General features: G+C 37.5%; 1 protein-coding gene and 1 long non-coding RNA gene across 3 annotated transcripts; one reads left to right on the forward strand and one right to left on the reverse strand.

Annotated features, from left to right (window-relative positions):
• Positions 1–864: 864 nt before the first annotated feature.
• Positions 865–13587, reverse strand: LOC137185799 (von Willebrand factor A domain-containing protein 5A-like). Of its 2 annotated transcripts, XM_067594178.1 has the most exons (23): positions 12790–13587; positions 12123–12205; positions 11089–11291; positions 10773–10995; positions 9802–9986; positions 9585–9699; positions 9268–9443; positions 9089–9177; positions 8834–8978; positions 8426–8505; positions 8214–8328; positions 7966–8124; positions 7572–7675; positions 7224–7444; positions 6759–6827; positions 6209–6286; positions 5613–5687; positions 4503–4655; positions 3391–3420; positions 2893–2937; positions 2625–2770; positions 1350–1473; positions 865–1246 (listed from the first exon to the last, which is right to left on the reverse strand). In XM_067594178.1, the coding sequence occupies exons 2-23, from the start codon at positions 12166–12168 to the stop codon at positions 1167–1169; spliced, it is 2661 nt and encodes an 886-aa protein (XP_067450279.1). In that variant the 5' UTR covers positions 12169–12205; positions 12790–13587; the 3' UTR covers positions 865–1166. The 2 variants fall into 2 exon arrangements, with proteins under 2 accessions (XP_067450279.1, XP_067450280.1); XM_067594179.1 differs by lacking the exons at positions 865–1246; positions 1350–1473; positions 2625–2770; ... (1 more) ...; positions 3391–3420; positions 4503–4655 and adding an exon at positions 4834–5087 and having other exon boundaries at positions 12790–13583.
• On the forward strand, positions 2763–4680 carry LOC137185807 (uncharacterized). Its single transcript, XR_010928918.1, has 3 exons — positions 2763–2848; positions 3735–3875; positions 4592–4680. It is a non-coding gene; the product is annotated as an uncharacterized lncRNA (long non-coding RNA).
• Positions 13588–15227: the final 1640 nt, after the last annotated feature.

Consider the following 15227-nt stretch of genomic DNA (forward strand, 5'->3'; position numbering starts at 1 on the left):
TCAATGTGCAGAATGATGTATGTGCAGCAATCAACATTGGAGGGTTGTTTTCACATTCATCTGCTCTGAGTGGAAGGTTTCTCTGTGCTCATTGAAAATCTGATTTTAAGATGTGTACCTACAAGCATGATTTGTGACATCACAACTTTTAAGAATCCAATCCTGGTCCAGTATGCAACTTTCACAAATGTGATGTGGAACCTTGAAGCCTCCAGTGCACAAACACTGAGAATAGACTTTACAGTGAAGTAGGAAACATCTTATGTTCAGCAGTTAAACTTCTGAAATGAAGAATATTTGCATTTTCATGTGTTCTGGATTTTTTAAGCGTGGGAGAAGGAATAGATTGCATTTTAAGGATTTTAACATGGTAATTATACTTTTTTGTGGAAAAAAACATATCAGACATACATCATTGTTCCAAGAAGAGTATTTTTATGTCTTAATACATGTCTAGAGGGGATCTTTAAACATTTAATTGACGTTATTCCTGGTGACAGTCTCCTCACAGAGATACAACTTGTCTATTCTTCAATAAGATTAGCCTTTTTTTTTTTTTTTTACCCCTCTTTAGCTTTTTAGTAAAAGTATTTTTTCCCAAGTGTTAGGACTGTTTGGTTTTGATGGTCTCCTAGAACGAGCATTTTTTCACAATTATGTGCAGCCTGAGAGCAAGCTCTTAACTCTGAATGTCATCTTCAGGATTAAAATACCATAAAGATTATGAAAAAAGCAGCAATCTCTGGTTGGTTAGTTAAAAAAACATTACAGTTTGGTCCGCAAGATGTGTTTTGCAATTCAGTATATAGCTGGTGTCCCATTGTTTTTAATGCAAAATGAACAGAGCAGGTGTGAAGTCTGCAATTGAGCCACTCATGTTCATTTTTATTCAATTTTAATTTTCAGTTGTATTAGACACAAACAGACATAAAAGGCAGTAATACTTCATGTATGTATGTATGTTCAAATAAATATGGAGCACTTTTTTTGAAAAGTTACATTTTTTACAGGAAAACACCACACTGAAATAAAAAAAAAAAAAGAATAGGATTTAATAACTACTAATGAAGATAGTATTGTGCAATGTTAATGAAGTAAATGCTGTAGAATGGAGTAAATCTGCGATCTGTATGGATCCTGAAGGAGAAGTAGCTTTAATGGAAACCTCAGAGCCCCAGCGCATCTTTCTGCACGCTGCAGTCCAAAAGTGCATTTCCAGCTTCCACACACTCTGTCACACATGGTGCTTAAAAAAAACACAATAAACAAGCCATTAACAGATTGAATGTAGACAAACGAGAACACACTGTTAAAAACATTAGATCAGCACTTATTATTATGGTTATTACCATTCTGAGCACGGAGCCATGACACAGCCTTCATAGCCAGAAGCTCCCACTCATCCCGAACATCTGACTTAAAACCATGAAGCCAGATCAGAGCCAGAATGGTGGCCCACACTTCCTTGCTCACCTAATTCACCAAATCAGAGAAAAAAAACAGATGACATGGAACAGCCACGAGAGGAAGAAAAACATCAAATAGCATAAAGAAGACAACATATCTCAAGAGAAAATGTTGCTGTATGGCTTTGAACAATCTTCCTGACAACATTAAAGGTATAATATGTAATTATTCCACATTAAAATGTCTAAAAACAACTAGACCTATGTTATATATTTTGTTGAGTTGTGTACTTAGATTATCCCAAACGTTTCCAACAATTTTCAAACCTAGAGAAATCTGTAATTTAATCAAAGTAATGGACCGTTTCATTTGGTCGCATGTCAATGGCGTCATACCTCCTCTACCAAAGATTAAACACGCACAAGATGCATACAAGATGTTTGTCCGCTACAATGGCGTCTACCAAAGAGTAACTTACACACATACAAGATAGTACATCGGCGTTGTGGTTGTTCCACAGAAACTGTTATGAATTGACTTTTATTCAGTTTTAAGACACATTTTCATGATAAATTTAGGTCGCTTTTGACTATATATTTTAGCCGGAAGAAGCATTTTAGTCATTGAACGTCTGGATCCTAAGTTATCAGAGAAATAAACTGGGCAAGCGTTAGCAGCAGCTCGGCTAACAGCCCATACCGGACGTCCGGTCGTCGCCGTATATCGTCGGAGAAACACTGATTTTTTTTAGATGAAACAGCTTTATTCAGTGTTTTTGTGTGTAATCCCCGGGTCCGTTTGTTCTGGAGAGGAGGAGACCTCTGTGGGCAATTCGGCTACCGGTAAAAAAACATCCTGAATGATTAACACTAGAGTAATCCTATCCCGGTGAAGCTGGTTATTTAACAATGAAGAAAATAACTCCCATGATCCCTTGCTACTTCACACCGTCATCACACTCCGTCTTTTGTTATTGTTTTAATTGAGCGACCCCTAGCGGCTGAAATTACATATTGCGCGTTCAATTTGATGTACTAAAATAATGAATTTTTGTATACTGTATAATACCATCTTATTTATAATTTATGTTGTGGTGATTTAGTTCCATGCGTTTTACTCTTTCCTCTGTTGGTATATAAACAATGTCATGAAATCAGTTTTTAAATAAGTTCCATCATTCATTTGTGTTTTTTTTTAAATTTTTTACAATGACCCACCAATGTAGGCTTTGGGTTTTCCACCTCCTTGCTGGTCTTTCCCAGCGAAGCAGCCAAAGCTGGCTCAAGCTCCCAACAGCCACATGCCTTCTGGAGAGACACCAACTTCAGCAAAGTGTCTCTGCTAGGCTGCTTGGTCCAAGAGTCTGTGCGTCGTCGCACATTGAAGGAAAAAGACAAAGCAAGTGTAAAATAATAGAATCCTTTTGGATTATTACCGAATGGTATGTATTTGGTTTCTACCCGTTAAAGGGGAGTTTTTCCTTACCGCGGCTGTCGTCAAGTGGTTGCTCATGGGGGAATTGTTGGGTCTCTGTAAATTAAAGAGTATGGTCTTGACCTGCTCTATGTGAAAAGTGCCTTGAGATGACTTTTGTTGTGATATGGCGCTATATAAATAAAAATTGATTGATTGATTGATTGATTTGGAGCGTGATTTCTTTTTCCATTTTTGTTTAAATATGTGGCTAAGCGTATTTGAGTAAATTACTGAACTTAAAAATGTAAGTCACAGTGTTTTATAGGAATATGTCACTTTATTTCTTCAAATCATGCCACTGCTTCCAATTAGAAATAGCTGTCTTCACCTTTTTTCATAATTATTGAAAATTAAACATGAAGCATTCCAGTTTGTTCCAATCAGCAAGATAATTCTGTCTTAACTTTGATAATTGTGCAGACAGTTGACATGAATGAGTGTACTAAATTTCATGCCAATCTACCCAATAGTTGTGTCTTCAATAGCCTCTTAAAAGTTGTTACTTACCATAATAGATTTCTCCAGCAGCCTCGTTATCTAGACAATTAAGATTCATCATGTCCATCGATTTAAAAGAAAATGTGAAGTAGGACATTACTTGTTATACACATAATTAATTGTAATACACAAACCACTATACAAGAAACAAGGGCACAGTTTGGTATAAATACAACTCTACTTAATAACAAAAAGAAACACAAGGCAATTCATTTAAATAGGGTGACACCTGCACTGCTACATACACACATGACATGTCTCACTCTCCATTTAGTCTACCAAACGCAATTTGGCGATCTATCTAAGCTGTAAAATTTCCCATTTCTCCCTCTGCTATGCCAATGCTGCTGCAGCTCTGCACCACAGTATTGCTGCCTGCTGATTCAGCCCAACCACTACCCCAGCATCCACCTGCAGGCACCGGCTAGAGGGACAATACTTACTCATCACTCCCCAGTATCTCATGTGCATACATATCAGCGGAAAGTGATGAGGTTGGAGCCAAACTCTATGTTCTACTTGCTGTAAATTAACATTTCAAATGTGAGTTGTCTGACCGAAATATCTTTAAAGATACAATAATTACATAATAAATCCGAACAGAAAATATAGCGTTTGCAATACTCTCAACACATTCCCAAAAAATGGAAATTTCTATACTGTTTAACACCTCAACCTACAGCCTGAGAATTTATCATCAAGCTGAGTGTGCACCTGTCTTAACCAGGTTGAGGTGACTTGAGCCTTTATTATAACTTCTGAAAGTAATCAATATGAATAATTTTATTCACAAAATTAGTCTGAATAATTTTTCACAAAATTATTCAGATGAGTGCTAAATAAAATTATGATTTATTGGTTTATAGGCTTTACAGTGAGAACAAAAAGTTCTGAAGTTACTGAAGAGAAGTGAACTGAATATTATTAACTCTGTTCCTGATCTATTGTACAGGCCTTTTTATTTATTTATTTTTTGTAATAAATAAAGTCTGTTGTACCAGTATAATGTGGCAGCTTTCAGGGCACAGAACAAACAGTTAAATAGGGTAACTATGTACAATGTAATATCTGCCTTGACATAAATAATGCAACGTGGCAGCTATGTGCATGTGTCTACTTACACCCAGTATCATAAGTGTGTGGAGGCCGGTGGGAGAGAGAACTCTCAAACTGGTACTTCTTCTCAGACATTTTTTTTTTCTTCCTCCAGCCACCTAGCTTCTGCTTCATTCTGGAGAATAATGCTGTGCTGCGGGGAGACTGAGGTGCAGCAACTGTTGAGAGAGCACAGTAAAACACAGCCTGATGCAACTTACGACTTGGACATCTTGGACAACAAATTACATGATATAGCAGAGGTCCTCATACCCGACGCTATAAAATGAAAAACAAAAGAGAGAAGACTATGAGGTCAAGTAAATATTAGATGAGAAAAACAAAAAAATATCAGCTAATAAAATACTGGTTTCTCAGTTTATTGCAATGACTCACAACAACTAGTAGTATTACGCAAGATGTTCAAATATTCAAAAGTGCAACTTATTACAAACACAGACAGGTATGTGAACAGGTAATTACACACAAATACAGTGTGATAACAGAGGAAATACTTTTATCTCATAGTATAATAAGAGTGATTAATAGATTTGTGATTACACCATTTTGCTTCATGGGTGGAGCAGCTGACCTACTACAGCCCGTCAATGCTTAAGATGAAAAAAAATATAAAAGAATATGAGGTCAAGAAAATTTTACATGAGAAAAACAAAAAATATCAGCTAATAAAATACTGGTTTCTGAGTTTATTGCAATGATAACAAGTACTTAAAAGTATTACGCAAGATGTTCAATAGTCAAAAGAGCAACTTATTACAAACACAAACAGGTATGTGAACAGGTAATTACACACAAAAACACTGTGATAACAGAGGAAATACTTTTATCTCATACTATAATAAGAGTGATTAGTAGATTAGTGATTACACCATTGTGCTTCTCTATACTGTCTTGTTGCCCTAAGCAACTGCATATGTTGCCTATACCCAGGACTGCTAAAGCCTACCAGAGGCAATACAACTCCTACATACAGTAGTTCACAGTAAAAACTGCAAGAACTTAAAGAGCATTTCTGCAACAAAAAATTATTTTATATTTACTCCGTGTTTCTATCTATATACTGTTTTCGTAGAAATACTCAGATGTGTGTTTATCCCATTCAGCATTTTACTTACGACTTCCCATGACTGGAGCAGCAAAATCATAACTCCGCGTAGACAAACTCTGTGACACGGCCCTCCCCATCATGCCTTTAAGAAGAAAAAAAAACGGATATGAGGTCAAGAAAAACAAAAAAATATCAACTAATAAAATACTGGTTTCTGAGTTTATTGCAATGATTCACAACAAGTAGTTAAAAGTCTTATGCAAGATATTCAAGATGTTCAAATATGCAAAAGTACAACTTATTACAAACACAGACAGGTATGTGAACAGGTAATTACACATAAATACACTGTGATAACAGAGGAAATACTTTTATCTCATAGTATAATAAGAGTGATTAATAGATTTGTGATTACACCATTTTGCTTCTCTATACTATCTCGTTGCCCTTGGCAACTGCATATGTTGCCTACACCCAGGACTGCTAAAGTCTACCAGAGGCAATACAACTCCTACATACAGTAGTTCACAGTAAAAGCTGCAAGAACTTAAAGAGCATTTCTGCAACAAAAAATTATTTTATATTTACTCCGTGTTTCTATCTATATACTGTTTTTGTAGAAATACACATATGTGTGTTTATCCCATTCAGCATTTTACTTACGACTTCGCATGACTGGAGAAGCATAATCATCACAACTCTGCGTAGACAAACTCTGTGGCACGGCCCCCCACATCATGCCTTTAAGAAGAAAAAAATGGATATGAGGTCAAGAAAAACAAAAAAATATCAACTAATAAAATACTGGTTTCTGAGTTTATTGCAATGATTCACAATAAGTAGTTAAAAGTCTTATGCAAGATATTCAAGATGTTCAAATATTCAAAAGTACAACTTATTACAAACACAGACAGGTATGTGAACAGGTAATTACACACAAATACACTGTGATAACAGAGGAAATACTTTTATCTCATAATATAATGAGAGTGATTAGTATATTAGTGATTACATCATTGTGCTTCTCTATACTATCTTGTTGCCCTAAGCAACTGCATATGTTGCCTATACCCAGGACTGCTAAAGCCTACCAGAGGCAATACAACTCCTACATACAGTAGTTCACAGTAAAAGCTGCAAGAACTTAAAGAGCATTTCTGCAACAAAAAATTATTTTATATTTTTTTATATTCGAATTCAGCTTTTTACTTACAATTTTTCATGGTTGGAGCAGCACACCTCTGAAGTCTTGCCGGCATACCACAGCTCATCATCATCATCACTTAAGATGAAAAAAAATATACAAAATATGAGGTCAAGAAAATATTACATGACAATTACTTCACAAAAAAGTATCAGCTAATAAAATACTGGTTTTTGAGTTTATTGCAATGACTCGCAACAAGTAGTTAAAAGTATTACATAAAATATTCAAAATGTTCAAATATTCAAAATGTGAAAAAGTGCAACTTATTACAAACACACACAGGTATGTGAACAGATGATCACACACAAATTCACTGTGAGCGCAGATGAAATGCTTTTATCTCATAATATAATAAGAGTGATTAGCAGATTTGTGAATGAAGAATGATGATTTCCATACTGTTAAAGCATTACACCACTGTGCTTCTCTACACTATCATCAGTGTTTTTATTAGTTCTTAGAAACACTCACTGGGTGCTGGAACATTTCTGCGCAACAGAGGTCCTTGAATCGCCTTGCTATCACTTTTATTGACAGCAATGAAGGCGGTGAAGGAACTGCTCACTCCTGATTGGACACTGAGCTCCACCACCTTCTGCTTCACTCGTCCATCTTGCTGTCCTCTGCGCTCTCTCTCTTCCATCTCAAGGGAGCGAATCAGAGTCTGAGCACCCAACCTGTGGACTGTTAGTCTGCAGACAAGAGACAGGAGTTAGGTGATGCTTCATGTGTATGAGTAAAATAAAGAGATATACAATCTAGCTACAGTAATCATATATTAGGTTGAAAACATCAAGCAATATCTCAGTATATAATTACCCAGTGTCCTTTGCAGGTTTGAGACTGAAGCGGAGCTGGTTCTGGGATGGATGACCTGCCAGGCTGTACTTCACCGTCACACAGCCCTCTGCTGCCTCTGGACTCTGAGAGAGCATTACAGTGTTTGAAATGATATCTATTATTGTAATCACATACCTAATGAAAAAAATATGTATACAGTAATCTGCTGAGTATCAAAGTACATCAAAATACAAAACAAAGCTCAGCACACTGGGATTATATTACAAGAAATATTCATTTGTCAAGGACCGAAGTGTGCTGCTCATGGTTATACAGAGGAGTTTAATGGCTTCAAATCACTATGTTCGTATAGCTGAATGCTAAAAAAATCAGACCAGAGAGGTATTTCTCTATGACATGGTGCTGCTCCTACCTGTCCAGTGAGCTGAGCATAAACCAGTGACCTTTGACCCTGGAAAATTGTTGTGATGGGTGGAGAGAGGACAGTGACAGACACTGCCTTTGGTAAATCCCATGTGACTGAGATGTCCACTACAGCTGGCTGCAGAGCAAATCGCAGGGACTGCATCACCTGATGAAAAAAAATGTTTATTCATTATTTATTTTTAATTATGTCTTTTGTCTAGATACAATTTTTAATAATAAATGGTCATGTCTTACTTTTGGTTGCATCCTGTCAGTTCCTGTGATGAACTGAGCGTGACCTCCTCCTTCCTTGGCCAACCCATTGATAAGAGCAGAGCTGGCTCCTTCCCCGATCCCAAAAGAGAAACACCTGCAATGAAGTAGTTTTGTTTTTAACACACAGAATTCAGACATTGGACATATTCTGGGAATTGTGTGGGTGATTGTTGTGTTTTATGTAGTTTCACCTGTGGGAGCCTGAGTTGTCCCTCACCAGATTTATAACTTCTTTGGTGTTCCCCACCTCACCATCAGTAAAGACAAACACCTGGAGCAGAGAGGTTACATATCATGGTAGGTTAAATAATATCACACCCCAACACACACAACATCTAGTGAAAGTCATCCACATAACTATCTGAGAGCAGTGCCAGGTTGCTGTTTCAGTGAAGTGGTTTTAATGGTAACGAGATGTGGTGAGTATGAACTTAGAACAAAGCTGTTAGTTCAGGATTGTACTTGTAAAGTCACAAAATAGAACAGTTTAAGAAGTACTGAGTTATGACTTAATGGTATGGTATTGTTACTGACAAGAGATACTGTGTGTGTGTGTGTGTGTGTGTGTGTGTGTGTGTGTGTGTGTGTGTGTGTGTTACTTGTCTTGGTTGACTGGGAATGCAGGACTGGCTGTAAATATGTTTAAGGGGCTCCAGGATCTCTGTTCCTCCCAGATCAGCGTCCATCTTCTCAACTTCCTTCAGAGCCTCTTTCATGGTCTTCTCACTGTACTCCACACTCTTACTGCCATCACACAAATATATGAACACTAATGCACACATATATATACAAACACTGATACCAAAGACTGAAACACATCTTTGTGGACTGAGTCAAATGAGGCAGTGATTTACGGGAAGGTATGTTGATAACTGGACCCAAAACCGTAGATGTTGAAGTAGCAGCCCATTGGTAAACTCTTCAGCAGGAGCAGTAGAGTATCCTTGGAGGAAGAGAGAAAAGATAGTGAAGGCCACTTTGTGAGAGGAACACTATGAATGATTTTATGACAGAGTTAACACATAATGAATACCCTGGCACTGCCAATGCGAGTCTCTTGCCGGTTGCTGTTATCCACACAACAACCCATACTTCCAGATCGATCAATCAAGAACACAAACTCTCCATGTGATGCGACTGAAGACATCACAGCCTGGGGGAACTCAGGGTACAGGCTCAACATCACCACTGGATCACCCATCAGAGTGCCTGAAACACAAGAAAGTGACACAAAAATGACCAGAAATCTGCTTTTTATCATTTATTAAAACACATGTAACTCATCAGTTTGAGGATGAGGATAATTAACTTTTTATTTGCAGAGTAACAACTTCTCTAATTGTCACTCACCAGGCTTGGCAGAGGCCTGTCCTGCCTCCACCACAGCAGTGGGCTGGTGGGCGTCTTTGTAATAAATCAACAGTTCAACATCCCTGTCAAACTTGTGTCCTGCAGCCAACTTGACCTGCAGTTCACAAAACACACTCATAAATATAAATAGACTGATGTCTTGTTCTCAGTAATGAGGAACAATCACACACAACAGACACATTAGCACTCTACATACTGTGGCCTGAGTTTGCTCTGTGTTGAGGTACTGGAGAGGGTCCAGGGAGCACTTGGACTCTACTTTAGAGATTGGACGAGGAGAAAACACCCGGGCAGAGAAAGACAGACTGTAGGGCACCAGAGAGGCTGGAACAGACGTCACCTGGACGCTGCCACCTTCACTACTTCCACTATTTTCACTTCCTGTGAACAGTTTAGAAATGCTTTAATCAAATGGGCATTACATTTCATGTAAGCAGCAGTGAGACAGTAGTGGGAAGAAAATATATAATCTAAATAATAGCTTCTAGTAAAACTAACTAACACTAAGACTAAGAGTCTAGAGCCATGCTAACAATTCTGTAGGTGGTTCTAAGGCACAACAATGCAACTGTAGTGTATCGTCATGATAATAATGGCAATGCTTATTATACCTGTTAACATGCTGATGAACATGTGCAATGTTTGCCATATTGACCATCTTAGTATAGTGTGTTTTTGTTAGCATGCTAACATTTGTTAACAAACCCGAAGTAAAGCTGAGCCTAATTGGAATGTCATTAGTTTTGCAAGTATTTGGTCCTAAACCAAAGTATTGGACATATTTTGACCTGCTGGCGAGATTCAAGGAAGTGTCAGAGGATCACCAAAGACAACAGGACTCATCTTCTGGACACCACTTATATCTATATATAATCCATGGATGGAAATCCATCCAATAGTAAAACAATGTTGCTGTTGTTTTTGGCAGTTTTAGCATGGCAAAAAATATGAATATTTCCTTTAAAATGTCCTTAACCTCCATTTCAGACAAAGCCTAACTGATTTTTGGATGGAAACACTGAAAGTTAGTGTGAATACATTACTACCGTATTTCAAACTAAAGCAGCTTTTGCAGTGCAAGTGTTTTTTCTAGTCATGAGGTATATGACTGTCTGTATGGACATGTGTGGTGTGCACTAAGCAGAAAGTGTTGGCTGGTTTTCCTACCCTGAGGTTGGTAGCGAGGGTTGAGCACAGCAGGCAGACAAAACCTCAGCCCGTCATCAGCCTGCACAGCCAGCTCAGTGACGTACTCCAGCCTGATGGAGGCGCTCTCTCCTGGAGGCAGACTGCCCACACTCAGAGAGAATATATCTGGGCTCTGATCACTCTCCTCCAATAGGAAGGCCTGCTGACCGGAGCTCAATGCATCATCATATTCCTCATGAGCCTGCAGTACAGATGACACATGTGAGTAATGGTTGGTGTGCTTACTGTCTTTTCAGATTCATTATAGTGAGTACGTATTTACTGTCCAGCTCACCTCCTGTTTCTCCTTCACCTCAGCTACAATCTGTGTTTGTCCAATCTTAGCACTGAAATGACAGACAGCAGCATCTCCAGGCAGAGGGAAGACAAAAACAGCCTCCAGTGGTTTGTCCTCCTTGTTCTCGTAGAGCAGAGTGGAGACCACTGTAGCCACATGGTTCCTCACCTCCAGCTCCACTTCAATGCTCTTCAGAGGAACTGATGAGAAACAGACAAACACAAAGACTGTGTGACAACTGTTGTCTTTTCTGTGGGTGACGATATGATTGCTGAGAGTAATTAAGGTTCCTGAATTGTTGGATTTTAACTTTTCCCTCAAGTATGAATGTGTATATTTTATCTTACATTTTAAAAAGCTCATTTCCTGCCCCCAACCTGAGGCCCAAATACACACACTTGTATGGGCAAATATCAGCACACACAAGCCAATATAATCTCCCACAGTAATTATTGCATGTGTACAGAAATGAATAGTAAGGGCATAAATAAGGATTATTTAAATGACAAATTTATTATTTTCACTGTTAATCAATGAATTGCTTAGTCTAGATCATAGTTATCACAAGTTATAGAAGCCAAATTTGAGGTCTTTAAATTGACCATTTAGTTTAATCAGAATCCAAACACCCCAAGATGTTTACTTCGGTGGTGTAAAACAGAGAAAGTAGGAAATCACATTTTAAACGCTGTGATCAGCAACTCTTTGATATTTTTTTTACCAGACATATTATTTACTATATGGTTACACAATTATTAAACTTGTCGTTATTTAGTTATTGACTAATCATTTCAGTACTAACTAATTGGATACAAAAGAAAACAAAAACATACAAAAGAATGCAAACACAATCACAGGTTAACTTAGAAAATAAAGCTAATGTCCTTCTTATGTTATTCAAAGCTGTTTGTAATTACTGCAAGATAATGTGTTTGAACAACCAATTAGTATCACGAAAAGTGTACTGGAAGGTAAAGGTGGAAATCCACTTTTTGAATGAGTAAAACATATGTTTTGTATCAGCTCTGTACCTGGTTCCTTATTAGCAGTAAGCAGACCACAGCAGTTCACCATCATGCCTGTTCAACAAGTAATAATGTTGGAGTCGTTCTGGCTGTAAAAACAATGGTAAAGGGAAGTAAACTCTGTATGACATGACACTGCACAGATGTCCTTCTTATGAAACTGTACGTATGTTTCCATTTCCATTTCCTCCATTATCATTCTTTCATATAAATTTAATTAGCTGCATACAAATACAATATGATAATTCATTTGATGGGTTATGTGTTTTAAATAAGCCAACAGGTGAAATGAATCACAATATGGCATGTTTGAGCTTAGCTGGAATTGGGGGGATCACATAAATAGAAATTATAACTAATAAGACAGTAACCTACATAATACCTAACAATCTGTAGCCTCTATATTATGTAATTTACAAACCGGTGGGTATGTTTGTCCAATCTATAGCCAGAAATAATCGAATATTAAAATAAAAAGATAGCATTTGTAAATGTTGGAGGGCAAAAGGACTGAAAAAAACTCTATAAAAGCAGAATAGTTGACCTGGTACACTAGGTACAGTAGGTTTAACATACACACCAGCAGACATCAACCTTTTCACTATGCTATACAGTCAATAAACATTATTGACAAATTTACTCCAATCATGAAAACAATGCACCAAATGCCTACCTCTGTGCAGTGAGTGTTCAGAGAGAGATACAGAAGGTTTCTGGTTGGGTTTGTATTTAGTCAAACCCAGACCACACCTACTGCGTAATGTTTACAGGCAGTTTGAGTGTCAGGCTTTCTGCCACTGAGACTTTCCGAAATCTACGCCCTCCCTCCAGCTGGCTGCTGCTGGGTGTCCACTCCTCACTAGCTATAGCCTGACAATAAATAAAGCGAACACAAACCTGCTACTTTGTTTATTTTGTAAAGTTTAAATAAAGGGAGCCATCTCTAATCCCTTTGATTTCTAAATTTAAAAGTGACGTAGTTTTGCAGAATAAAATCCGTCTAATTTCAGTTTTATGTCATCAGCTTTGCCCTTAGAAAATGAAACTGCTCGGCTTTCATTCCTTTCCGAGTGCTTCTACAGGAAGTAGCACAGTAATCCACTTTATTAAATCAGTCCTGGCTCTTAAGCATCGATTAAAATATAACATAAACATCCGGAGCTGACGTCTTGCTTCTCAATCTTAATTTCTGGCGCTGCTTGAATCTCATCGGCTTCTTTCGTCATGGAAAAGTCAGCTCTGTTGACGTTATCCAGCTGTTTTGATCTTTATAGGGCCATTCCGTAGAATAAAATAGACTTAAACGACCACTTGAGCGTGTCCATCGGTGACGCCTTACCCTGCTGTCATGGCAACTTCATTCTGATTGGGTCCCTCTTGCATTTTATCAGTCGATGGGTAAAAATGCAAAACATTTAAAATCCAAACATACACGAAGCTAATGATGTGATAAAAAAAAAAAATCAGTCTACCCAACAAAGAGGGTGGTTACAATGTTTAATAATGATGAGCTGTCCATTGCCATTTGCTCACTGCTAGCACCATTGCTTTATTAGTATAATTATATTAAATACACTGCTCCCAAAGCAGGTTGCGCATGGTTTACTGTACTCTACACAGCACATGCTGTAAAAAACTAACATTATCATACTTGTGTATTCTAGTGTATTGCAAAGGTTCTTTAACTTTTTTTGTAAATCTCTTGGCACTCAGAAGTGAAATTTGTGTCCCATGGACCCAGCCACCATAATAGCTACATGTATACTATCCATAAAGGCCTAGTTACTCATGAAAACTATCGAAAAAAGGTGGTTAGTGTGCACATCTGACCCAAGCTAGGTGTAGGACAAAAACAGCATCCAAAGATAAAGAAGAGGTTGTCTGCACAATCTGAAAATTGAAAGTGTGTCAGATTCCTGACATTTGAGTTTTATTTAAGCTTTTCTGTCTATCTGTACCTCAAATTTCAAATGTCATGTATTTTTCTGAGGTTTGAGTTTCACAGAGTGAGGACAACAACATTGTTACAACTAACTCTAACTGTTCTTATAAGACTAAAAAGAATACAGAGACAGATTTCTGGCACAAACACATCTTCTGCAAGAGGATATGGTCAGTTGGAAAGAGTACTTGTTATATATGTGGTTGATGTGACAGACACATGTTTGTGAGAAGAAACTAGGTTATCTTTCCCTATAACTAGGTTTTATATATATATATATATATATGTGTGTGTGTGTGTGTGTGTATATATATATATATATATATATACATACAGACGGGTGACATGTTAAAGGAAAAGCTGGTACAAGTCTGAATGCTTGACCCCTACATTGAAGGGATCTGGTGGCTCTGCTATGCTGTGCTGTGGGGGGCATTTTGCTGACATGGTTTGGGTCCATTTGTCCCTTTAGAGGGAATAGTCACTGCAAATCATTACAAAGTTGTTGTGAGTGATCACCTTTATCCTATGATGAAACATTTCTATCCTGATGGGAGTGGTCTCTTCCAGGATGACAATGCCCCGATTCACAGGGCTCGTGGGGTCACTGAATGGTTTGATGAGCATGAAAATGATTTGGATCATATGCTAATTATTGTATATATACACACAGTATATTTAATTATTAAAGTAATTACTATTAAAGTAAGAAACAACTGGAAGTAGACAAGGGCATAAGAAATACCATAAACAACAAGAAAGAAGTGCTAAAAGGTTAAGTGGTTTAAATGTTGAGGTGTTAATGGAAAAAAATAGTTTTCAAGTGTTTTTTGAATGCCTGAAAACTCATGATTTTACACATTCTTCCCTGACTCTGTAGCTGTGCAGTCAAGCTTCTCACTGATTTACTTCCACTTTCGGTATTGCTCATCAGATTAATACAAAAAACAGACAGACTGTTGGGTTTCTTTGTGGTTTACAATAATACATGCAATATTGTAGACACAAATGTACAGCAAAATATACTATTTACTTTCACTCCTTAACTTAAAAAGGATTAAATGTTTTGGTCTGGACAGCTACACTTTATCTCTTATAAGGTAGTTGAGAAACATGTCAGAGCCAAACCACTGACACAACAAGAACAAAGCTGAAAAATACCCCAATCA

Source organism: Thunnus thynnus, chromosome 7, assembly GCF_963924715.1.
Source record: "Thunnus thynnus chromosome 7, fThuThy2.1, whole genome shotgun sequence".
NCBI classification, from domain to species: Eukaryota; Metazoa; Chordata; class Actinopteri; order Scombriformes; family Scombridae; genus Thunnus; species Thunnus thynnus.